The 27704-nt window shown below is 39.4% G+C and overlaps 1 protein-coding gene across 3 annotated transcripts in view; it reads right to left on the bottom strand.

The window, feature by feature from the left end:
* Positions 1-27704, bottom strand: part of FARP1 (FERM, ARH/RhoGEF and pleckstrin domain protein 1) — a 171983-nt gene that overhangs the window by 1639 nt on the left and 142640 nt on the right. For all 3 annotated transcript variants that reach the window (XM_083362005.1, XM_083362004.1, XM_083362006.1), the window contains exons 17-26: positions 17538-17619; positions 16007-16244; positions 14971-15101; positions 13059-13127; positions 11112-11201; positions 9233-9315; positions 8585-8697; positions 7648-7811; positions 4950-5057; positions 156-307 (exon numbers count right to left, since the gene is read on the bottom strand). In XM_083362005.1, the coding sequence (XP_083218131.1) occupies positions 156-307; positions 4950-5057; positions 7648-7811; positions 8585-8697; positions 9233-9315; positions 11112-11201; positions 13059-13127; positions 14971-15101; positions 16007-16244; positions 17538-17619 (1230 nt within the window). The remainder of the gene's footprint in view (positions 1-155; positions 308-4949; positions 5058-7647; positions 7812-8584; positions 8698-9232; positions 9316-11111; positions 11202-13058; positions 13128-14970; positions 15102-16006; positions 16245-17537; positions 17620-27704) is intronic.

Genomic DNA, 27704 nt, shown 5'->3' with positions numbered 1-27704 from the left:
GTAGGAAGCGAAGAATTTGACATCTTAGCTCCTTGGTAGAACTCATGCTGCTTTACTTAAATTGACTGGATTATAACAGTACTTATTACCCAACCATTTTTAATGATAGAATTTAACAGCATAGTATGTAGTAAAATCAGAGTAAACAAACATACCTTTCAAATGTATATTCACTCTCCGCCCTAAAATAGTACACATGGGATTTGAAGTGTAGCTTAAAGACATAGTCTTTATTAATGTTCTCAGATTCAGAAGGAATGGTAAGAGAGTAGCCCAGCAGAGGAAGGCTAGCTAAGGGATGATTGTCCTGAAAACAAAAGGCAATAAAGTTGTAGCAATAGCAAAGGTCCCGCTTCACAAATTAAAGAGCTGCATGCAAAGAGCTTCAAAACTATTTTCCTACCATCAAATCCCAATATCTTTCAAGTAAAAGACAAAAACCCAGGAAGATCCTCCCCAAAAGACATTGGCTTCTTGTCTTGCCACTGCACACAGGCTTATAGGTTTGGATTTGCCCAAGCTTCTCTTTTCTTAGATTTTTATCACATCTTTTCTTTCATGTACAGCTCAAGGCAGCAAACATACCAATTCTTCCTATTTTCCCCAGAAAAGCAAGCTATTTGGTGAGTGAAGGATGAGTGTCTGGCCCAAAGTTATCCAGCTATTTTTTTTCATGCCCAAGGCAGGACTAGAACTCACTGTCTCCGGGTTTCTAGGCCAGCACCTTCACTGAACTCACAGCCCAGTGAATGAATGAAGGAATTTACATACGATTTATATGGCCGCTCATCTCACACAGCTGACTCTGAGCAGTACCCAAGAATAAACCAAAGACCCTGCTCATAAAAATCAGCAACAGAGTTTACCTAACCTTCTAAACCAAACACCTAGAGCACGGGTGTCAAACTCAAATCGCGTGACGCATTGCGTCATTTTTTTGCCTTTGTGGAACGGGTGGGTGTGGTCTGCATGTGACACATCTGGGCTGTGGGCCACCACTTTGACACCCCTGACCTAGAGGAAACAACCAGGTGCTTTACAAAAGGTGATTCTCAAGTGCAGAAGGCAGTCTCTTCCCCGTATTCTGTATCGCACTGGAACTGAGAAGAGTTTCTGTGAAAGAGACCCCACACATATTGCACCTAAATATGAACCCCTACTGGCACAATTACTACACTCCCTATAACATGATGGCTGTAAACATAGCTTCTCATGTTCCTGTTGTCCACTGTATATTTTACCAGATGCACAAGTGGAAAGGAGAGGCTGCTCATCATTCTGTGGCCTTCAAGTGGTTATTTGTGAGTTATATGGAATATGGCATGGAGAGGATGGTCAGAATATTCTATGGTTCTGGTAAACTCTTGGATGACTACCTTCATCCACAATGCACTGGTGACTCTGTTCCTTATCTCAGTTTCTCAAGCTGATGCAAGCAAAGTTTCCACATTACATACAGGTACGTACATCCTCGCTTATCAACTACTCATTCAGAAACCATTCAAAGTTACAAAGGTGCTGAAAAAATAATTATATGACCAACTGATGACCATTTATTATTGTTGCAGTTCATGAACACAATTACAGTCATTATGTAGTGTTCTGAGTCTGATGTGTTTTTTTCTTCCTCCCACCTACTTGGAGAGGAGAGAGACTGTAGAGGAAGGGATTGCAAGAGAGTAAGTTGTTTGCTCTTCTACACATCAAAAACAATGCAACTGTACTGGCAGCCTGGAGTTAGGACCCACAAATGCACTATGCAAACAGCTTGCAATATTTTCATGAAATCTCTTTCTATCCAATCTCTGCTCTGCAAAGGAGGACAGAGTAGAGAGATTGACAAGGAAGAGACTGAGAATAAACTATTAGCTCTTCTATACATGAAAAATAGTGTGATTATGCTATTAACAGGAAAGTGGTCATGTAACTACAATTTCTGATGTTCTCTGCTGGCTTCCCGTCAATGGGGAAGCTGGAAGGAAGTTGGAAGTCTCAGTCACATGATGTCCTCACTTAATAACAAATAGGACTGCAGAAACTGCCATTGCTAAGTGGCACAAATAGGCAATGTTCAACTTTATGACCATGTTGCTTAGTGATGGGGATTCTGGATTAGCACTACCTTTTATGGGCTTGCTTCATGAGAGTGTCAGCTGGCGGCCCCCAGGGGGAGAACATGCTCTGGGGCGCGCCAGCCCTTTGGAATCAATTGCCGGTTGAGCTCCGGATGGCTCCCGACCTTCGTTCTTTCCGCCGTGATCTGAAAACCTACTTATTTGAACAGGCCGGCCTGGTCTAGGGTTGGGGTATTTTTAACTATTTATTGTTAGGGCTAAATTAATTTAATCTTACTTTTAACTTTTGTATGTAGTACTTTTATTGCCATGTACACCGCCCTTAGTCCTTCGGGAGAAGGGCGGTATAGAAATTCAATTTAAAAAAAATTGGACAATATATACACACATACAGTTTCCACAAGAAATCTCCGTCCAAGCGAAGTAGTTAACTACAGCATTTCATATATTTATGGCACAGTGTCTTAAAGAGCATAAGATAGGAAGCACATCAAAGCCACGGCAAGGAGAAATAGGGAGAGTGCCATCTTCTTCTTGAACTTCCTCCTTAGCTGACATCAAAAGTATATTTGAAGGTGGTTCAATAAGGATTTTCTCAAGAAAAAGCCCCTAGTTCTGGTGATTGCTCTGATCCTCAAGATAATGATGTTTTAGTAACGAAGCAAATCATTACATTGCTGTTGGACAGTGCAACAGATTAAAGAGAGCTAGAAAGTCTAACATTATGAGGGACCTCTGTAGGCTTACAAACACTCTTATGTGTGATGCACAGAGTCCACAAAGAACCCACTAGACAGAACAAGAAGGCAAAAAGCAGAAAGAATGAGGCTGCATTGCCTATTTTGTTCCGTCATTGATTTTCTGTGCTCCATCTGCTCCCAATCTGTTCGGTTCCTCTGTTTTCCACACACAGCCATATCTGTGCCAATGTAAATCTGGACATCACTTTTCAACTGCTACTTTCTTACTATAACTTAACCTTTTCCAACAGCAAAATACCACCCCAAGAATAACCTTCTCTTTGGGGGGCAGGCAGGAGCGGAGAGTATGTACCTATTTTTTTTTAAAGGATTAACATGTCTGCAAGTTAGTAGTGGTCTGGATAGCAGATTTTTGTAGCAGTGCAGACTTCTGCAGATAAAAATTGGATTAGTTATTATCTGCAGAGTTATTAACTATGCACTTCCACTTAAACAGTTTAATTCTGAAATACTGAAGCATTTAGAATTCCCAGAAATCCATCAAGTGCCTTTGGAATAAACTGTAGAATTCAGTGCTGATTTTTCTCTCCAAGTTGTTCATCCATAATTAATTATCCCTGCAGCTAATCCATTTTCTGTAAAGTGTTTCATATTAATTAATCTCAAATATCCTTGGGTGTACCCTTCCTCACAGAAATGAAATGTATGAACCAAAGCCACCACTAACAGAATAGCAACTTTCAAACAGCACTCATGAAAGTGCACAATTTTCACTGCAGAAATTTCTAATACAGGCTGTCCTTGACTTGTGACCATTCAAACCAACTGTTTCAATTGTTCAACTAGCTGAGAGCTAGTTTGGTCCAGTAGTTAAGGCAACCAGGTGAGAAACCAGGAGACTGTGAGCTGTGGTCTCACCTTAGTCATGAAAGTTGGTTGAGTGACTTTGGGCCAGTCACTCTCTCTCAGTCCAATCCACCATTGTTGTTGTGGGGAAAAAGAGGAGGAAGGACTATTATGTATACCACCTTGAGTTACTTATAAACAGTAATAAAGGCAATATTAAAATCTAATAAATAAATCAGCAACTATCAGCAACAAAGTTACAATGGGGCTAAACAAATGGTGGTTACAACCAGTTCTTGGCATTCCAGCAGTCCCAATACCCCCATGGTCATGTGATCATGACTGGGGTGCTTGGCAACCCAGTTACAAGTATGACCGGTTGCCAAGCACACCGCAATTATGCAGTTGCCATTTGCAACCCTTCCTGCTGGCTTCCTAAGAAAGTCTATGGGGACGCTAGCAGGAAGATTGCTAGTCACTGAGGTAAGTCTTTCCACTTGTGCACCCTTCCCCAGATCCTCTGCAATTGCATTTTGTCAGCTTCTTATGCACCCTGCATATCGTCCCAACACCAGAATGCCCCCATGCACCCACTCTGACTTGTGTGGCAGCTCTTGCACGCCTCCTGAACTCTTCTTCATTCTCATTACACATCTTGTGCACCCTCTTGCAGTCCCTTACCCTTCCTAACTCACAGAACACCTCTCATGGACCCTTCATATCCTCCATGCAATACCCCTTGTACAACTCTTGCGCATCCCCGTACACACTACCTGAGCCATGCAATAATCCAGTACACTCCCTTGCACTCTCCCCAACCCACACCACACCTCTCACTCACTTTCTCACTTCCCCTATTGTCTTCTTCGGCCCACACAGCGCGCCTCTCACAGCCCCTCTCACTCTCCACAACTCATGTGACACTCTTGCACAATTCCTTGCACTGTCACACACTCTCTCTCTCTCTCTCTGACCCTTTCCCCTATCCCCTTGTTCCATCCCTCACCTGGCAACAGCCACTCATCTGCCTATGGGTAACTTGAACTTCTCGCTGCCTTTCCTATGCCTGTAGGATGCGGAAAGCTGGTAAGAATTTGTCTCACCTAATGACTGTAATAATGAGGACTGCACAGATTGCCATTGTTCAGTGATGCAGTCAGGCTTTACAAGTACATTACTTAGTGATGAAAAGTCTTATCCCAATTGCTGTCATAAGTCAAGGACTATCTATACTACCTCTCCTGAGATTAATCAAACTGCATTTCAATCCTCTAATGTGAAAAAGGCAACATAAAGATTATTTTCTCCTTTCAGAAGAATTAATTACCTGGTGAGATTTGTAGAAAAACATGCAGAAGTTGGTGAACACCACCCAAAGCTTCTGCCACCCATTGCTGTTTTTGAATTTTCGCAGAAGGTTTCCAGAGAGTTGGTTCTGAAAAAAGGAGGGAAATAGTACAACAAACAAAATAAAATACATGAAGAAGGTAAAACAAGATGATGGGAAAAGCAGGCAAGGCTCATGTAGAATGGCATTTTTTCAGCCTAAATTGAAACAGTTTATTTTTGTCTGTTGAAAATGGTAATAAATCGCATTTCAAGTTTCTGAACTGTTTCATTCAGTGAGGTCAGCTTGTAAGTTGAATCTAGCAAGAAATAAATTATCTGCTGTTACCTTATTAGAAGCCCCACTTAAACTGAGGTGGTGTTGGCAGACATGCAATTTTCTTGACAAAGTTACAGAAGCGTTTTGCCCTTGCCTTTTTTCCAGAATGGTCTCTTGACTTCCTGGCTTATGTTCTGGGCCTGAAATTCCAACCCTCTCTTCCAACTAGTTACTAGGGCTACTAGCCCTGCTTTGCTCCTGAGATCAGCCAAGACCAGCTAAGTGCAGCCACTTGCTGAAACACATTTGATGCTGGAGTATTTATTTTTAAGGGTGTGTGGCTAGAAAACAATGTTACTATGATTTTAAGTTATAATTCTTTGTGCTGGTGGGAAAATTTATAAAGAATATTTCACACAACACCACTATATAAAAGGGTCCAGAAAAACGAATGTATTTCTCTTAAGTCATCTTTAGAAAGGTAGCTTAATCACAATAACTTAAGCCCCACTGATTTTATTAGGTAAAACTTAAATAGATTGTAAAGTTGCATAAATGAGAGGCTTTGTTTTGAATTAAGTGTTTGACAACTTTTTTTGATGAAATAGTTAAATTAAGGTGCTTTGGATTAAATGTGTGCCTACCATATATTTGAAAGAAGCTAATGCTAAATATCAAATACATCCAATGATTATGACAAAGGGAAGATAAAAACACACTTTAGCTTAAAAATAATCAGTCTTGCTGAATCTTTGTTCTCTTAGTGGAAAATTTTATTATTCTTTTTGTTCTGCTTGACGCTTAGCAGGATAATGAACTAGGCTCTTATCAAAACAGCTAAAAGGAAACACTGTTACCTTCCAAATTGACAACAGGGCTAACAAGCTTTTTACTGTGTTTTGAAAGCTTTTATTTTGACCCCTTCCAGTTTCAAAAAACCAGACAGGATGTGTGTGTACTGGAATACAATAACACACATGTAGTCCTAATTCTCTACTTTTGATTTTGGTTACCTCATATTCTGAAGGGTATCATAAAAGGACAGGCTTTGCATTCGGTACCAGCAGACATATGAAATGGAAACAGGCCGCTGATCACTGATCAGTCCAACAGGTGGGGAAGGACAGTCATTGACAGTGAGAGGGTCTTCTAGCACAAGAAAAAGAGAAAGAAGGAGGGAAAGAAGGAAAGACACAGAGAGAAAGCATAAACTATAATGTTGATGTGACATTAAACACAGAATTAGGAAAGCATGACTGTAACTTGCTGGTCATGGGAAAAGCTGTGGAACTAAAGACAGTTGTGTGAGTGCAGATGGACCTGCTTCTAGGTTGTTTGATGTGATAAACTCCAAGTATGTGAGGGAAATCTGGCGGCAACGTTTGATCCCCAGAGGTGAAGTCTTAGTATGATTCTCACAGAATATGCCACACACACTCTCAGAAGTAAGATCAAATGTATTTGGAGAGAATTACAACCAAGTATGTCTGAATCCAAGGGAACTATTTAGTTCTTTAAAAATGTTATTTTTAAAGCTATAGAACCTTTTATTCTATAAAACTAAGACATGTATATCCAGTGCGTTCCCTGATGTAGCCAAAACAACCTAGAGGCATTCCTTTGGAAATGGGTGTCTGCAGGTACCTTAAAGAAGCTAAACCAATTTATAATTTAAATGAAATTCTATGTTATTTTTTCATCTTCAACTCAATTTTATAAAAAAATTGTTGTGCTTCAGAAGAACTGTTTTCTTCTATTTTTCAACAGAGTTGAATGGAGCCTTATTTTATGAAGAAGAACTGAAAGCAGAATAACAATTATGATCTCCACAAATGTCCCCTTTATCTTTGATAAAATTAAACACTGAAGTTCCATATAAAAGCTAACATGAATTGATATGAGAATGCAATACTCTCCATGCAAATTTCATTGATTTGGGATGAGAATGTTTTGGATTCCATACCTCATTAATCTGTATCAAATTGGTTTAGCTACAGCCAAAATGCATCTTTAAAAATACACAGAGAAATCTCCTCTGATAAAGAAAACATGAGAGAAGCAGATAAGCCTGAGAGGAGAATATTGTAAGACTCCAGAGAATAATAGACAGCAGAAAATAAAACAAATTGCACATTTCAGACTGCAGCTTATAGACAGACCTATTGCCCTTTCCAAATATACTGAGGATTTTTAAAAAAATACTCAGAAGGACCCCTCTTGATATCAACATATAGAAATTAATTTAGAAGCATGAAAGGTTTCACATGAAAAGTAAAATTATTCATAAATTGCCTGAATGTCTTTTGAATGGACTTAATGTAGTTTCCAATTAACCAAGAGGGCAATGATTGGAAAGGAAATGGTGCCTGAGCAAGATGGCTCTTTCGAGCTGCAGTCCAAGTCATTTTGAGCCAGATACCTCCACTGCAATACTGAAGTCGACCATAGAGACACTGGTATTTCTGTGCCAGCAGACGTGCACCGTAGTGTTGCCACGGTGAGGAGCCTGACGTTCAAGCGAGGTGCGGGATGCAGTGAGATCGTCTTCTGATTCCTGGTCTACAGTGGACTCCTCGGGGGACTCTATGAAGTGCAGGGAAAAAGCCTCTTTTTTTCTCCTCTTGTATAAAATATGGAGCATGAAATCATAAGCAAAAGACTATCTTTGATACAGGGAAATCTCCAAAATGGTGAAGAAGCCATCTTAATGCCTTGTCTGATTTGAGTTGGTTGTATAGGGAAAACATGAATATGGAAGGAGATTAAGATATTTTTTTCCCCTGAGGAAAGCATCCTGACAAGAAATTAGTGGCCAATTGATTAACCAATAACTCATTATGGGATTGTGCACAGGAACATTATTATTTTCTATAACAGTGTTTCTCAAAGATAGCAAGTTTAAGATGTGTGGACTTCAATTCCCAGAATTCCCCATGGACCATGGGAATTCTGGGAGCTGAAGTCTTAAATTTGCCAAGGTTAAGAAACATCGATTTATAATTTAGGCCCTAGTAATTCTGTGCTCTAAATAGAGTGACCCAGTACACACTTCAGTGAAACATGAATTTGGAACACAGAAGGCATTCTTTAATTTCAGCATTACTGTATTTTATTTACTACTTTGCATACAATTCCATTTACTGCTATTAAACTCATTTCTAAAATTTTTAAGAGAGAATAAAATAGAGGATTTGATACCCACAAACCAGCTGCCATATAATCTATCTGAACTGAAATTAGATAAGAAAAGACCATACTGATTTTCCTTGTTTTTAAAGCAGGGGCCCTGCAACATGTACTGCATATATAATGAACTGTAGGATTCACACACATCCCTTTTCTTGTTCTGGACTTACTTGTGTCAGGTGGGCTATTTCCATGGAATTCAGAAGCAGGATCATTACAGTTCTCTGCCAAGTCAATGGCCATCTGAAGGTCCTCAGTCCACTTGTCCATTTCAATGCGGTTACTAGGAAAATAATAGAGATTTATTTATTGTTTATTTGCAGGACTTATAGGGCTGCCTATTTCATATAACAATTCCAGGCAACTCACACCTATACATAAAAGCAAAGATAAAAGCAGAAGTACCCTTCCCTCAGGTGCCAGCCCACACAGCCCTACCCCCATCTTAGCCCAATATTTGGGAGAAGAGGTCTTCACAGTGTCCTGTGAATGCTAAAAGGGTAGTTCTTTTTTTCTCTCATTGCAAATAGTAGTGAGCCTCACAAGTTGGGCAAAATTAAGCCAAATCCTGCTTTCAGACTATTTATTTGGGGGGGGGGGGAAATCTTTATAAGCAGGCCAGATTAAGTTACAAGAAAGCATACTATCACCTTCTGCTCTGCAAGCTTACTTTACTTTATATTAACTACTGCTTGTTTATTGCTAAAGGGTGATTACAAATGAATTCAGAATTACCATTGTAACTAGCTACAATAGAGCAGGCACACTGTCTCAATCCCTACATAGATGTTCTAAAAGCACATGGTCCAGGTAATTACCTTGCAGCAACAACAATGGATTGGTGTTGACTTCTCAGTGTAAAGCAGTGAGGAACCCCCCATTCTTCTTCACTCTCTTCTATCTGAGAAAATAAAAATGGAGACATCATCGTCCAACTGGAAAATAAATTTTCAAACACATGTAGACAATAATTTACAAAAATTCAAGCTACCACAGTCTGATTGTTTTTCACTATGAATGCAACAATTGTTTTCTTTTCACCAATATGGAAATTATGGAAAGAAATAATAATAGCTGTATCTATGTAACAGCCACTATTTAGTACTGACAAACAGAAAACTAGCATTGCATATCTATGAACACTAACTAGCAGTCAGAAGATACAATGAAAACGCCTTAATCTCACAACTCATGAAGAAACTCAACAATAGTTTCAACTAGTGATCATCCTAGACGGGAAGCTTGACTTCCAGACAAATCAGCCATCAATAGACTCATAGAGATATACCACATTTATACACCATTTAAAAGAGACAATTAAAACATTAAGAAGGAAGCAAAAAGTCCTGAACAGACCCTTTCAGGCAGCCAAAATCCAGAAATGTACGGCCCAGATAATTCCAGGCAAACAATCAAGCAGAAAACAATCCTTCTTCATGGAAACACCAAGGAGAAAAATACAATACCACTGGGCTATTGTATAGAAACAGGGAACCTACCCCACAATCACTAGCACTGATGTTGTTACCTAGTTAGGCAACTAAATAACTAAACTCACAGAGCACAAAGGATTCTACAATAATAGCTATTTAAAGTCTGCTGCTCCAAGGTTACTAGCCATTCCTGATATTATGCAGAGTTAGTGGATGAGATAAAATTTAGGATTTGCAAAACTCATAGCTGCAGACAATACTCTGGTTAGATCTGGAACATATCTATATGCATTAAAAGCTACAATCAAAAATAATCAATGAAAGCGAGAATATGGGCATCAGAATTATATGCACCACATCATTGGTATCACACAGGCCAACCTCAGGGTTGAAATACAGGCAGCTGCTTTATTTTCTATGATGTCAAATTAAGGGCATATTTTCTGAATATTTTTAAAGCTTGGCAGTTGACAGAGAGGAATCTGTGGGTCATCTACGCTTGCTGCCATTCTTATCTGTGCAGCATCCTATTGAGTTCATTCTCTCTCTTTTTTCTAGCAAAGAAAATGCAGCTTCATATTGTCATTGCCAGTGGAAGCAACAAGATGATGATCTCCACCCTTTTACTGCTCTTCTCCGTTGTGTGGAAGGGATCAGCCTTGTTAATTATCCCCTTCAACAGGAGAGCTCAAACAGGAGTTGCAGCGAGGTCACAATGAGTTTCCACCCACTGTCCTGGAAGGGAGACATGATTCTTTTGGCTTGTTTTCTGACAGCAAGGTGTTCCAAATCACTGTGGCAAACTGACATTTCCTTTCCCTTCACATCTCCATTTGTGTGTAAATCCTGTGCATTGCTTGTGTGTTATCTTCTGAATGAATTTGTATTTGAAGGCGGTGATATTTAGGTGTACATATTCAAAAGTAAATGTTCACATAAACCCTCCTATGCAAGTCTCCAAAGGACTAATCTAGAACCCAGTGGATCTTCAGGTCTGAAAAGATTATCAAAAGCTACTCTATGGAGCAAGATGCCATCACCAACAATTCTCTCAATCTGAAAGGATGGCTATGATTGAAGTTAAATCCATTAAGTTTTCAAACTTTCACTTTCTTCTCAGTTGCATTTATTCCTTCAAATTTCTAATTATTCTATTTACAGTAATTGAGAAGGCTTATATTTCTAAACAGTAGATACGATCCATAGCCTTTTATGTAAGAGATTCAGCAGTAACCAATCCAGCATCAACTCAGCATGTACTTACCATCATGCCATACAGTGGAAGCTGCCCATGAACTTTGAACTGATTTGATGCTGTTAGGCCCCGACTTGTGTACAGCAAGATATCATTGAACTGAAACAAAACAGGCAAGAATATAGTCAGAACAGAGGAAACAGGGAACCCCAAATACTTCTAATATTCTGTATGTGACCTAATATACATGGGATCATTGGTGTTTGCAGCCCTGTTGTCATTTAGATCTAATAAATGAGTTATGTTATTTGCAGGATAACATGCATGAATTTGGGACTGTTATCCTAGTATATCTACTTTAACCCAGAGGATCAATCATATGAACTAGCTCTTAAGAACATGGGAGAAAACCATATCCCTCCAATCATTATTTTGAGAATGTTTCCATCCAGTACCTACTACAATAGTTTCCCATTTTCTTCCAAAACTATTTAAACACACACACAAACACTTATCTTCACCACTGTTCACTAGGGATGAAAGAGCTTTTCCTCAAAAGAAGTGTAATATATGCTGGTATTTTAGAAACTAGCTTTGTTTCCTTGAGACAAAACATGCAGATCCTTCTTCTGTATGGAAGATTTAAGTTGAATGACAAAGAATTATCTCATATTGTAAGCTTTTAATAGAGTCAGGATTTAATGGCCAAATTCAGACAGTGCCTAGTTTGGCTCTTGGGAAGATTGAACTCATTCTTCTACTTTCTACACTGTATTTAGATTTCTTCTCTATGTAGAACAAATATTTTCATGTTGTATTCCAAATAGCTGACTTCCGATCAGGTCATGGTAAACCTATTAGGGCATTTTTCTTTGCTGTGTGATAACACTTTGTGCTTTACACATCAGGTTTGTCCTGTAAGTTAGTTAATTTTAAAAAAAACTATGATCCACAGACTGTCTAGCCCAGGGGTCTCCAACTCCCGAGGCCATGACCATTCCTGGGCCATGGCCTATTTGCAACAGGGCCACATGAGCAGTGAGCCTGTATGCATATGAAGGCGCAGCTCCACTTACACACGGGCTGGCCCACCACTTGCAAGAATTGGTTCCCCTCTCCTCCTCCCCCCACTGGGCTGCCAAGCTGCAAAGGTTGAGTACCAGTGAGCTAGCCTAAATTGCCAAGGTGTAGGTGTGCATGTAATACAGACGTACATATCCTACTTCAAAACACTTTTAAGATAGTGGTCCAAGTCAAAGTTTCTGTCAGGCCTGCCTCTCACAATGCAGGCCTTGCTTAGCTAAATGCCAGGCTGTCTTAAATAAGGTGGAGGGGGGAGAGGGAGAGCAGCGGGGTGGGTGAATTGGGGGGGGGGGAAGAAAGGAAAGTGAAAGCCTGTGCACTGTTCCCATGGAAGCTGTAGCCTGTTCCAAGGTCACCCAATGCAGCACAACACCTTCGAACTCACACAGCTGGGAACTATTACCAAATCAATTTATTTTAAAGTGATTGGTCACTCAATAAGGGGGGAGGGGGATGAATCCCAGGGGAAAAGTTAACTACTTGGTTTGGGCTTGAAAAGTTAGATTTGGCTTTGTAACCGTTTGGCCTCAGTAAAGTATACTTTTTACTGCTGTGGCTGTGAGAGTCTTTCTGATTGACCAAGTTGGGATGGCTGACAGTTTCTCTATTAAAGTACTCCAGGATGCATCATTTTCTGAAATATATATATTGGGTTGCATTTATTTTATAATTCTCAGGAAGAGCAGAAAAAATGCAGACTGTGTGAATGTAGATTTTGATTTCTTAAGAATTATTTCATCTATTGTTGGTTTATTTAACATTTGGCTGAGCTTCTTTTCATCGCGGAGAACAGAAAGCTGCAGATCTCTTCTCAGATTACTCCACAATTTGCATCTTACTGCTCTTGTGAATTTCCTCCTCCTTCCTTTCCCTTGGTATTTGTGGCACAATTGTATTTAATTGCACACATTCTAAGCAGTTCCTGCCACTTACCAAGAAGAACATCCGCTGCTGTAAGCCTTTTCCAGACAGTTTGCTGAGACTACCCAGTCTAATAAATTCCTGTGGAGGAATAGACAAGACACAAAATAGAAAACATCAAACCTCAGGCTGAACGTTGGCATGGGTGGTAATTAATAAGGCTGGCAGCACTTGAAATTCAGTTCCCCAAAAAAAGTACTAGGGAAGAGACAGAGTACAGCACCTATGCCTTTTCCCAAAACCCTGCAGCTGTCCTGTGGTCCTGAAAAAAGACACAGGCTTTAAAGTGTTTTAGATGTGTGTTTTTTTGTGCCGCCTTGTGTTCCCAAGCATATTTTTGGAAATTTATCGATTCATTGATTGATTTTGGAAAATTAATATAGCTATCTACTCTCTCATGGCGACTCTAGGCAGCTTACAGAAAATAAAAACACAATGTAGAAGAAATAAAAATAATTAAATAATCACCCCCCCCCACGCCAACACACACTCGTATCAGCCATTTAATGGGCTCCATCCCACTCTGGGTTCCCCAGTCCTGCTGGCAATACCATTTCTTCAGGATCTTCCTAAAGAGGGTCAGAGTGGGAGCCAGTCTAATTTCTGGAGAGATGCCGTTCCAGAGGGAGGGAGCCACCACGGAGAAGGCCCTTCTTCTAGGTCCTACCAGATTTACCTCCCTAGGGGACAGCACCTGTAACATTCCATGCCTTTCCACTCTAATGGGTAGGGAAATGAATATAAATATAAATCTTTCCCAGATCCATTCATTAATGCTGTATTATTGAATTAATGATATGATGCTGTTGAGGAGAGATATGTACTGTAAGTGAAAAGTACCTTATGTGTAATGAATAAATAAATGACAGCCATTGGTGTGCAGTAAACAAGAGGATTAGATTTTCATTGACTCCACACAAGGCATTAAAGGAAAAGTAACGGAAAATATCAGGAAATGAAAGCAGTAAATGGAATTGTCAAATCTTCACTCATGCATTGGGGATGAAAGGAAACTCTAGAAGACAGTACAGTATGATGATAATAAGCAATAAAGAGGAATAAAGACTGAGTTACTACAACTCTACCACTTTTATAAAGTAGACCAGGATATATTCAAATATAATAGTTTAACTATTACTGCTACTTTACTACTACTATGACAACAAATGAAGCTAGTTTTGCCATCAGTGCTGGCAAAGAATAAATAAGAGTTGTAGAGCAATACAACCAAAGGGGAAGAGTTTGAAAAGAGCAATTATTTTATCCTATTTTTAGTGTTAAGAGTACAAAATACAATCAAGAGCATTTTTATGAGATTGAATTAATAGACCTTTTTCTTTTGGATTTAGCTATAGAGATTTAAGTGGCTTGGACTGATTCCAGGAGCTAGCCAGGGAAAGTTCATCCAGGTTGGCCCTCGGTGAGTTTTGATACTGTTGTAGAAGAGTATCATTCTGTTTTATTCTTCCTATCTGCTGTAATTGTACTTATATGATTTGATCTCTCTTGTCCACTATCTTGGGGGGGGGGTCTCTCAGGAGGTCACCTGGGTTGTGGGCCACAAAGCATGAATGAAAAGAAAAAGCTACTTCTTTTTGTTAGGTATCAAGGAAACTGGAAAAAAATATCTTGTATCAGTTTTGGATAGAAAAATGAATGGAAAGTAGGCAGATAATGTGAAGTTAATCTGAAGAAGACAGTTGCTATTAGCCAACAGAAGCGTTAATGAGAAAATGATGTGCCAACTGTTCTGGACATGCTGACCTTAAGCACAAGTTCAGTTGATGGATTTTCTAGCATCTAACATGGTTAAAAGTTTAATTTGGTAGATTCTAGAGAAGGTATATCTCATCCTGACAAGAATCCTGCAATTGCTCATTTTTTCAGCCAAATATTTTATTCCAAATACTGTGGGGATACGTACTCTTTCTGGAGTCACTAGATTGTCCATAGCTATCAAGTCCTTTTTCAGTTCATGCAGTTTCTGGAAGTTTTCCATTTTTAGCATACTGCTATGGAGCTGGGCCACCATCTCTGAAATTTCTGCCAGAGCAGCTGTGAAAGGGAGAAAAACAACAAACAAAGAAATTATGCCATCAAGTAGAGCTACTCTATTAGAAATCTGAAGAACGTTAGAAAAAACATGCAATGTTTAATGTTTTGTTAACCATGAAATAGAATCTATATCCACAAGACTTCCAGTTTCAAATTGAATCTGCCCCCTCAAAATATTTCTGAATTTCACTTGGAGATGATGGATTTCCATGGATGTTTGCTGTATGAATGAGTATAAATTATTTAACAGACTTAACTGATTTGGCCCCTGAAACATTGTGATTTTTTTATTTTAAAAAAATCTCATTTTTATAGCCTGCACTTAAGAAATATGCTTGATCAGGGCATCATTGCCCTTTGAAGCCAAGGCATAATGTATCTGTATTCAAGAACAAATTACTAGACATATTTACCACCTTTATGCATTTATCAAGATTCTTCCAATTGTGCACATACACCTGAAAGCAAATCTACTCTGGTTGCAGATATCTAGAATTTTCTTCTATGGTCCTTGGTTAACCTGACTCTGCCTGCCCTTTTTTGTGAAATTGTTAATCTCAAGGAATATCTTTCCAGGCTCATTAACTGTCTGACTCTCTGCTAGAGCTAGGCTTTGCCTGCCCTCCCCTTCATGTGTGGTTGTTATTATTATTTTGTTAAATTTATAATGCTGCCACTGAAAAGCCTCAGAACTTACAACTAAAACTCAGCAGAAACAATAAAGCAAAGGCAAAACACAAAACAATAACATGGGAAGTTTGTTTTAACGAATCTTCTTTCTGTTAAAGATACAAGATACTCATTGTTACTCAGGTTAGATTCCTGGTCTCTAAGAAAACAGTCGAGTCACTTCCTCCAAAATTTAAAATTAAGAGAATTGCTACAGGAAGAGTTCACACATTTACCTCTGGAGTCCCTGAAGTCCCCATGACTGGGTGGATAATGTTTGCAGAGCCTTTCCATTATCTGCTTGTAGTGCATCAGTCTATGCAGTGGCCTGAGAAGGAAGATATTGAGGGGAAGGTAGCAGACTTTCTGCATCTCAAAATCTCTGCATAAGGCCTCGAGCCTGCGAGAGTTCTTGATTCCATTTTCCAGGTCTAGCAGTATTTTGCTATGCTTTCGCAAATGAACGGTAAGTTGCTAGAGGAGAGAGAAACGAGGGTAACTCTACGTAGGAAAGAATTTTTTATTTAGGTTTATTTTCACATAATATCTGCTCTGATGCAATTTTTGGTTAAAAAAAACACAACACAATAAAAGCCGCTCTGTAATACAATATGAGAATGAATCGAACATAGAAGAGATGAGAGTAATTTCCAAGGGAGTTCAGCAGGTATTAGAAAAGCCTTGTCCACGACTGAAACAATGTGAGATAAAAGGCTAGGCAAGCCTTCACGGGGGGGATTCTAGAAGTGTGTGTGTGTGGGAGCACAACTGAGAAGGATCTAACTTCGCCTGTCCCTTGATTGCAACTCCAAAGTGGAGCCCCTGGAGCTATACTATTAATTATGGTTGAGATGACTGGCAAAGTCCAGTTTTAAGATGCAAAAACAGTGGTACCCATTGCTTTTCTAACAAAGAGTTCCCAAGATACACAGAAGGGCAACCAATTCACACAAATGATCTAGACCAGGGGTGTCAAACTGTCAGCCCATGGGCCAGACGTGTCACGAGGAAACCGCGCCCACCCCATTGTCGGCAATGGGGAAAAAGCTCTGATACGTTGAGCGACCTCACATGACATCGCGAGTTTGACATGTCTGATCTAGACCTAGAATCTTTTACAGAATTTCTCCCTCGCCTTAACATATTATTGGAATCAAAATCCCATCGGTCACAGACAAGTAATCAGTGGCCAGGAACCATGATTATTATAATCCAACCATATTAAAAGAGCCACAAATTTTCTACTCTTGCTCTATGAGTCTTCTTTTTCATACACTCTTGAAGTCTGATTGGTTTAAAAATGTGATGGCCACCACAAAGAGCAGAATCAGCCTAAGGACAGCTTCTTCCCAGTGCAATGCTCCATCCCCAACAAGCTTAATACAATTTGACTGAGTTTGGCTTAGTTTTCTGTGGGAACTCAACCACTAAGTTTTTATTCATTTGATCATGATTCAAACAAACCATGAATCAATGCAATATATGGATCCAGCTACCATAGGATCACCAAGCACAGCTAAGAGTAGGAAGGGCTTTGGGAGATGGTGTGTAGGAAAAAGGCAATCAGTGCTTGTGTTGGATTATAAATCAGTCTGGAACACAGCAGAATTAAACAAGGCTTTCACACAGACAGATTTGTTATCTCTTCAGACCAAATGTTCAGAAATACATTGATTTCTTTTAATTTCAGTGAGCAAATAGAGCAGAAGCTCATGCATGATTATCATTCCAAGAAAAAGTTAGCACATAAACACATCTAGTTCATACCTTTATATTCTGAATATTCTTTAGCATAACATCTCCAATTTTTTGGAAATCTCCTTTCAAGTGGGCATTAGAACGGCCTTCCCTGCCAGAAATAGAATTATCCATATCAGACAAGCCTTAGAAAATCATCTATGTAATGAACAGAACAGAGATAATAAATAATAGGCAATGCTGGAAGCAGGGAGTTCATGGGAAATGGGGTCAAAAAAAGTCAAGATGGCAATTGCAATGGTATGTCTGAGACCTGGCCCCTCTTTTAACAAGTGCCTGGAAGTAGCAGATTACCACCAAAATGGGCTGTCACTTGTGATGCAATGAAGGAAAAAAAAGACTAAAAAGCCTAGAAAATAAAGAATCTCATAGCAGGAGAGTTCATATAGGTATTTCACACGTTTAATAACTGATTTTAACATCAGCACCGTAATAATCTTGAAGCAGTAAAGAACCATGACTGATTCCACCCCCAACTCCAACTCATGCATATAAAGCCACACAAATCAGTTTGTTTCCCAAGTCAATTAGAGTTGCTCAGGAAATAAAAGTTCCATTCCTCCTGCAAAACAGTCTTCTGAAGAAGGACCAATGTCTGAAGAAAAGAAGAAGAGAGAACTTCCTTTTATTGTTCCTTCTACTCTACAGTCCTTCCACATGCAACTCCATATCTAGATGCAAAGAGTGTGGCAGTGGAACACGTACTATTCCTAAGGAGCACATCAAATCCTGCTTTAGATGAAACATATCAAAACAATGGAAGCAAAGGGAGAAAGAGGAGGGGAAGTTACCCTTCCCTTTCCCCACTAATACTCCTACATAATGGCAAGTAATAGAGAGAAAACTTTTAGGTTGGACAAAATTAACACTTTATTTGCATATGGATCCAAATAATGAAGAAGATAGGTATGTCTTCTAATTTTAGAGGGTTCTTTGAAAGCTAGCACTTTTTTGAGACACCCTGAACAATATTTGTACTATGTTATAATTACTGACTCAGGTAAATGTTCTAGCCCCAAGGCCAGACCCTAATTGTGTTAACAGCCGGTGGCAGCATGAAACTGTTGATGGCTGATTTTAAAAAAGCTAAGTAGGATTGGACATAGAAAGTGCTGAAATGGGAAACTTTCAGGAAATCCCAGGGATGCAAGTTAGACTGTGAACTTTTTTTTAAAAAATCCCAAAGGCAGGCCATAGTAATTTATGTATCATTGCTGAGAATACTAGATAAATATGTTCATGGGATAACCAAGAACTGAACATGACTTGAGGAATATTTCTGTGGGAGTTAGGTGTTCAGCAGAGTGATGGCATGGAGGAAAGAACTATCTTTGTGTCTAGTTGTTTTGACATGCAATGCCCTATAGCAGGGGTGTCAAACTGCCAGCCCGCGGGCCGGACACGTCATGACGAAACCACGCCCACCCCATTGCCGGCAATGGGGGAAAAGCTCCAATATGTTGCACGACGTCACGTGACGTTGTGAGTTTGACATGTCTGCCCTATAGTAACATCCTGAGGGGAGAAGTTGAAACAACTTAAAATGTCCAGGAAGTGAGGGATCTGTAGATATTTTCTCAGCCTATTTCTGGTTCATGCAGTATTGTTGTTGTTGTTGTTGTTAGTTGCGAAGTCGTGTCCGACCCATCGCGACCCTATGGACAATGTTCCTCCAGGCTTTCCTGTCCTCTGCCATCTTCTGGAGTCCATTTAAGCTCACGCCTACTGCTTCAGTGACTCCATCCAGCCACCTCATTCTCTGTCGTCCCATTCTTCTATTGCCCTCAATCTTTCCCAGCATTAGGCTCTTCTCCAGTGAGTCCTTCCTTCTCATTAGGTGGCCAAAGTATTTGAGTTTTAGTTTCAGGATCTGGCCTTCTAAAGAGCAGTCAGGGTTGATCTCCTCTAGGACTGACCGGTTTGATCGCCTTGCAGTCCAAGGGACTCGCAGGAGTCTTCTCCAGCACCAGATTTCAAAGGCCTCAATTCTTTCATGCAGTATACAGATCCTCAATGAAAAGCAGGCTGGGTGCGATTGTTTTTTCTGCAGTCCTATCTGTTGAAGTCTGTTCCTGTCCTGTTTGGTTGCTATGCCAAACCAGACAGTTATAGAGGTACAAATGACAGACTCAATAATAGCTCTATAGAATTCTATCAGCAAATTATTGGGCAATCTGAGCTTCCTGAGTTGACACAGAAAGAACTATTTTCTGTACTGTTTTAATGATGGTTCAAATCAATTGCAAAAGGCAGCTGCAAGGATAGCTTTAACACCATCAAACAACAACATCTGCTATCTCAGGTCCTTATATATATATTAGGTACTTTGGATGCTTTACAACTGTTAAAACATTTAAAAACAAATAATAATACAAATAACACAAAACAAAGATGGCAGAGAACATAAACCCAGATGGGAATAAAGAGAACAAAGAAAAGGGGCACCAATCATTCCCGCCAAAAGCCTGGGTGAAGAGCCACATCTTCAGGGCCCTTCAAAATACCAGTCAGGGGTGGGGGTGGGGAATTGTTCAAACTTCAGAGTGAACCCCATTCCTGAGGTCCTGATTTTCTCATCTCTTTTGATTGATTTCCAAAAACATTTCATTAGATATTTCTATGATGGTATATCTAATCAGGGTAAAAACCCGAATGATTTTTTAAACCACCCATGGTAATATGACCTCTTCCACTAATACTTGACTTTTCCTCAAAACGGGCATGGGAGGTACAGTTGCTTTACTTTTGCAGTGTAAACGATTGTCTGAATTTGCATGGGTACAATAGAGTTTGAGAATTAAACTTACAACCAAGATGTCTAAATTAGTGGAATTTAACATAATTAAAACTTGATCTAAAATTATTTTCAGTTAATTCAGTGCATTAAAATTTCTGGAATATTTGAAATATATTCTCAAATAGTTCAAATTTTCATTTAAGAATCCAGCTGTGTACTAAGAAAAATTAATCTCACTTCCAACTAAAGATTCGAAGGAACAAACGTCTATCTTAAACTACACCATAAACAAAAGCATATAACTACATACACTGAAGGCATAATTGTCCAAAAGAGCATAGTGATTGAGGATTCAAAGAGATGATTGACAGAATGTGCTACTCATTGTTGATTTACTCATTTTTATACAACTGGATGCTCTATATCTGCATTACTTAAGATACAGAATTTTAAAAATTGAAGCTCTATTCCTTCATGAATATCTTTGTGTAAAATGTCCTCACTAATACTTGCAATCTATTTTCCATCTGTAAACATACAAAGGGGAAAAATATTTCATCCATTAAAGTTAGTTTATCAAAGACGTTTTCAAATTTTATTAAATAAGTGATGGTGGCTTAAGCATGCATTAATTAATTAATGTTCATTTGAAGAAGATCAAAGCAATCAAACATGTTGTGTGTAGAGTTTATAATTCTATTCCAAAATGCACTCGTAATGAATATTCGCAAACCTGGGTGAGCAGAGCACATTTCACTGATTAAAATGTCTGTCTAGACAACCAAAACATCTGCACAGAAAGACATTCATTTGGGTGAAGGCTTCACTGTAATGAAACATGGGATTGGACTCATTTCCACTTGTAAACATCTGAAGGAGCAACAACTCGACCACTTGGGAAATATCCTTTGCAAAAAAAACCACAAAGATTCCCTGAAAATTGATTGCCCTCACTTATATTTTCTCTTTTAGTCTATCATTCTTTCTCCCAGGGATACATTGTACAATGTAAAAAGAGACAGGTTTTCAAAGTAACATACATATTGTAAAATAATAATAATTTACTATGATTTTCTAAAGATAAAGCATTTTTCCATGTCAAAGACCACATTTAAATCCAATCTTTATGATTCCATAATTGAGAAACAAAACTTGGATTTCCTTCCTGTTGCCAAGGCTTTTTGTTAACTTCTGCGAAAGAGAGAGAGAGAGAGAGAAAGAGAGAGAGAGAGAGAGAGAGAGAGAGAGAGAGAGAGAGAGAGAGAGAGAGAGAGATCCTACTTAGAAACTAATCAGAAATAACTCTACACAGAAACAGTAAACTTAAATAGAGCTGACTTTTAATATTCTTTGCTGATACACTATCAAGCACAGAAAAATATCCTTGTGAAATAACCCAAGTTTTGCTATGAACATACTTCTGTATATATTCACATATAAACCATGGGTAGTTTATTGCATATAGCAGATGGACTCTTCTGAAAGTATGAAAAACTACTCCACAACTCCGCTCTACTGTATTTCCCAAATACCATCAACTAGATCTTTAATGCTAATGGGATTATACTGGAAGAGTAGCAGGACACAAATACTTTGCTAATTTATTTTTCTTTTGCAAATATGAGCTATTGCTTCACTGAAATCAGTAAGCCAGCTAACTTGGTTTCAACAATGAGACTAGTCAATCTTTGGATAAATAAAACTGAACAGTTGGAGGAACATGTTGTAATATTTACTCAACTGCATACTGGAAAATAATAATGCTTGACTCTAGGCTGCTAGCAAGGCATTGATGCCTGATCTGCATACATTTGAGACTGCAATTAAACAAGCAAAATAGGAGATTTAAGCTTATCCTCAGAGAAATATAAAATATCTCAAATTTTATAAAATATGAGATCATAGAAAATCATTGTGATGTACAGGTAGAACAGTACAGTTCTCATTTAGCAATTGCCATGTTTAGCAACCATTCTCAGTTACACCAGTGATAGAAAAATAATTTTACAACAAATACTCGCACTTACAACCTTTGCAGGTCTGTAAAGCAAAGAAAAGCTGAAGGAAATTATATGCCACAGTGGTGGGCATACTTAACAACTGTTTCACTTAATGACCAAATTGTTGGTCCCAATTATTGCCAGTCCCAAGTTGCTGGCTCCCTCGTGAAAATATTTAATATTGAAATAAGAGACAGTAAGTCTGGACTAATTCTAATGCTGGAAAACAAACATACAAGTATACACTCGGGTGGAGGAGGGGCTTCTGCAAAGAAATGGGTCAGTTTATTTTCTCCCTTATAATCTTTCTTTCCCATAGATCTCATACTACATACCATCATTTGGGTATTATTTTTGTACTCTCTTTAGCAATGAGCTGTTTTTTCCCCCAATTCACAATTTAATTCATATTTTTATGAGAATTCTGTACCTCTCTAATTTTACCTTTTGAACCAATAATTGAACTAGTAAATAATATCACCAGGCCAAATGTCTGTTTGTGTGTGTGTGTGTGTATATATATATATATATATATATATATATATATATATATATATATATATATATATATATATATATATATATATGTTGTATATATAAATAAATAAAAGAAACTGAACAAACCTGTTCATATTCATGAAAATCATCTGACAAGTACATTAAAGAACTAATTTCTCCAAAATATTTAGAAAAGGGCACATGCAAAGAAATGTGAATTCTCTATTTAAAGCTGATCTATTTAAAGTAGCCAGAAAGATGGTGTCCAGGGTAGTATCTATTGTTAAAAGTTTCTTCTAAAATCAATTTTTAATTTGCTCTTTTGGTTTTATTTTCATTCTTGTTCTGCTGGAGTTTTGAACATACTTTGAGATCAAAGCAAAGATCTGTATTTGTACAGGAAAAGAAAAAAAGGCAGTGCTCATATTCTGCTTCTCAAACTTCAGTTAAGCCTACCAAACAGCTCAAAGTTGGCAGATATCTAAAAAGCAAACAGCTATTTACTGTAAGTAACCAGCACCTCACCCCTTTATTCTTTCTGAGGAGCTCTCTAAAAGACATCATCACCCTCTTATATGGGATTTACAAATGGAGTTGCTCCCAATTTTTAGATCTTTCCATTTCCATGTCTGATGAAATTCCCTGCCTGAGATCATAGCCATCTGTCCAGCTGCTGCAAGGAGATGATGACTTAAAAAACGAAAACATTACTGATTTTATAGGCAGACAATGTTTATTGACAACACAAATTGTATTGTCAGGTTTTGAGATTCTAACTGCAGTTAACAGCAAAGCGGACAAGAGACCTCTATTATGTTTACAGCCTGTCAATTTTAGTGCTGAGACAGTCAAAACTAGCACATCCAGTGACAGCCGTGTCTCAAAAGCAGCTATTCGTGGTGGAAAGGTGGAATGTAAAAAGAGAGTAAGGAATAATTTAAGAATTCTAAACCTACATTCAAAAGAGTGTGGGAGGCAAGCGCCAAATTCCCAGGAAGTATTGGATGAAAGGCAAATAAATCATACCTGTCACAGCCAAAATGAGATCACTCTACAAATCCAAAATAACAGAGTGAATAGAGGAAAATGGGGATCCACAAGTAACAGTCATTTTATGATTAAAAAGAAAACATGATAAAAGTGTTTAAAAACTGGAATGCCACATCTTGTTTCCCTTGTGTCACTCAGATACTATTGGCTCAGGTTGAATATGCCACTGCCTGCCCACAGTCTAGATTAGCAGTGACTTCAGCCGGGATGTGGGGGTGAATGGACATTTGGATTCATATGTTGAATGATCCAGTTTTTGAATGCATGAATGGAGTCCTTGATGAGGAATAGCACATAGTAAAACATGAAGCAGCACATTTTTTACCTGAGATTATCTGAAAGAAAAATACCTGAGATTATCTGAAAGAAAAGTAACAGCCTTGGGTTTATTACCTTAAACCAGAGGTGGGGAACGATAGTCCTTTTATGACTTGTGGACTTCAAGTCCCAGAATTCCTGAGCCAGCCATGCCATCGTTTCCCACCTCTGCTGTAAACAAATAATTACAAAGACTATTTTAAATAATAAAATTAATGTTTTTATTTCTAATTCGTGTATTTTTAATCATCTGATTAAGTCATGTTTCATTGTTCCTTCCAAGTAAATGATTCTTCAGGCTACTAAGGAAGCAGCCATCTCTTCCCAATGGGGGAATGTCCTACCCATGCCAGATGAAGAGGCCTGCTACGCATCCCATCTGCTAAGGAATCCCAGTGGGTGGGGTCAAGGAGAACAGCCTTTTCCACTGTGGAATACTCTAGCCCAGGGGTCAGCAACGTAAAACAGCAAAAGAGCCACTCAGAACTGGTTCCGTCACACACACAAAAAAGTGGGAGCCGCAAAATGTGTACGCGCATGCGTGCGTGTGCATGCACAGAACAAGGCAAAATGTGCACCACCCCGACACCCATGCTGCATCCTGAGCCGCATGCACCTGTCGCCGCCCGGTGCCACCAGCTTACCGGGGGGCACTTGCAGGCCGAGACGACCACGGAAGGCCGTGCGAAGATGAAGGAAACGGCCTTTCAGAGGATCCCGCCCAGGCCCCCCTCGGAGGCAACAGGCCCTTCCCCCGCCGAAGGAAGCCTCGCGAGCGTCTTGCGGCTCCCCCGAGCCGGGAGGCACCTGCGCGGCGGTGGTGGGTCTCCCTGGCAACAGGCACTGGGTTGCGGCACCGCCTTCAGCAGGGGCACTGCCGGAGCCACCCGAGTGCCCTGCCCCTCCCCCCGGGGCCTCCAAACCTCCGCGTTTGACGAAGGCAGCAGCTCTCCAAATGGGGCGGCGGAGGTTTGGAGAGCTGCGCAGCTCTCCAAACCTCCGCCTCCCCATTTGGAGAGCTGCTGCATTCGTCTGTGTTTCTTTCAAACATGGACAAAGGCAGCAGCTCTCCAAACGGGGAGTTTGGAGAGCTGCTGCCTTCGTCCGTGTTTCTTTCGGGGCCGAAAGAAACACAGACGAAGGCAGCAGCTCTCCAAACCTCAGCTCTCCAAACCTCCGCCGCCCCATTCTCTCAATGGGACTTTTTTACTCCCACTTTTTTTTCAGAAGTGCACATGGTGGAGGAGAACTGGGTGGCGCAGGAGACGGTTTAAAGAGCCGAATGCGGCTCCGGAGCTGCAGGCTGCTGACCCGTGCTCTAGCCTCAGAGAACTGCTCCTACCCTTTTGGCCTTCCAGAAGAGTATTAAAACTTGGCTTTGTTGGTTGGTTTGGAACCCTGATGGAGGTATTCACCACTGGAGGCGGTTGAAGAAGGTAAAAAGACTTCATCCCCATGCTGTCTGTCTCTTAAATTTTGTTTTTTGTAAAATTTTAATTTGCATAGTTTAATATATTTTAATTAATTTTCTATTTGTTTTTTATAATCTATAAGCCGCCCAGAGTTGCCTTTTAGGAGAGATGGGCAGCATAAAAATTTAACAAATAAAATCACTAGCCTCAAGGAACCCCAGCAAAACATAAGATTACCAATATCATCTATTCTTTTCTGGCAAAAAATGTTAGTCAGGTGAAATGTATTAATTCAAAATTGATAACAATTACAGGCCCATCTTGGGCTATTTACATTACAATAAAAAGTTAGTAAGAAATTAAAGGTATCTCTAAACTACAACTTTATATTTCACTTGAGGAAACCCAGTATGTTAAGCTGTAACTTGGCTTTTTTTCTTCTATGAATACTAATACAGTATTTTCCAACTCTACACCCTCCAGAAATGTTGGATATGCTGGCTAAAGACAACAGTGACCTTTATTGCAGTGCACAGCTTTGCAATGTAAATAAAGCTACTCTTTTCAGCATGTTATTTTTCTCCACTGGGTCCAAGAGCACAGATTTCCCCCTTATTCCCAGGTATGCATTTATCATTGGAAGCCTTCAGGAAAAGATTGCACAACCATTTGTCTGGGATGATATAAGGACTCCAGCCTTGGGAAAGGAGTTGGACTAGAAGACCTCCAATCTCCTTTTCAGCCCCACGATTCTATGATTCTATAAACCTGAAAGATTAAAATGCAATTCTGCAGAATAGCACCTCCCAAACTTTGTAGATTGGTGGCTCGGCGGAGGGAGGCAGGGGAACCGGCCATGCGAGCACACAGCTCAACTTGCACGAGAGGAGGGGCAGTGCGCATGTGCAGCTCAACTTATGCAAGTTAAGTTGTGCACATCTGTGCATGTGTGCCGCTCACTGCTCATGCAAGTCAAGGTGCGCACATATGCGTGCGCATTGGCCTGCTGCTTACGTGGCCCAGTTGCAAATAAGCCATGGCCCGGTAGTGACCACAGCCTGGGGGTTGTGGAACCCTACTGTCGAAACTATTCTTTTATAAACCAGAACAAGAAAAATAGACATATCAAACAAGATTGAAAGGGTTTCTTAAATCTTTAGTAGATTCTGAGAAATCACTAAATCTTCTAATTGCAGCTCATCTTAGTGTAAAAAAGGCTTATGAATTCTATTAGCCATTCTGGCCTAATTCTACCTCTGTTTTTAGAAAGTGTTTTAAGATCCTCAGCTGAATTCCCCTGTAACATGAGTTGTGAAATAATTCAATGGTTCTGTATTATTACTTAATTCTAAAAACATGACTACTGAAAATATTCTTTTCTAAACTTTTGTCTTCAGAATCTTTCCATGCGAGTTCATCTAGTAATTCCAGTAGCTTCTGAACATAATACCAAATAAGGTTATCCTAGAGCAGGGGTGTCAAACTGCTGGTGGCTCATGGGCCGGATGCATTATGCGGAAGCTGCGCCCACCCCATTGCCAGCAATGGCAAAACCGTCCTGATATGTTGCACGTCACGTGACATTGCGAGTTTGACATGTCTGTCCTAGAGTGTAAGGCTACTAGACCTGAACTGCAAAATATGGATAACCTCAGGAGGGTAGGAAATAGTTCGCTTTCTCCATGTCTTTCCTGCCAATCTGATGGTTGGACACATTTCTGCAGTCCAAAATTGTTAGCATTAGCATTATTGTATATTGCCTGTCCATGGTTATCATGAATTCTCCACTTGCTTGATGGAACCTGACAAAAACGTTAAAAATTACCGAATATGCCCCTGCATAGAGAAGATTGGAAATGACATAGAAGCAGACACAGAAGCAGTATAGCTGATTCTACTGATTCTTTAAATGTGGAATGCCTAATAAACTCACAGGAACCTCAGGTTTCCTAATATGTAGTCAAACACCATTGTTTTATAGTTAGTTGATTGCTATGATAGACGCCTTAAATGCAGGATTAATTTTCAATGAGCTCTCTGACTAAGGCTCATAACTAACAAACAGGACACATCTGTCACAAAATATAGTAAAAAAAATCAGCTTTACTGTTTTTAACCACTCACATTGCCACAGTGTACTTGAGAATTTGTAATGCAATGT

This window comes from Vipera ursinii (genome assembly GCF_947247035.1).
Source record: "Vipera ursinii genome assembly, chromosome: 4".
Lineage (NCBI taxonomy): Eukaryota > Metazoa > Chordata > Lepidosauria > Squamata > Viperidae > Vipera > Vipera ursinii.
This window is presented reverse-complemented; position numbering and strand designations above follow the sequence as displayed.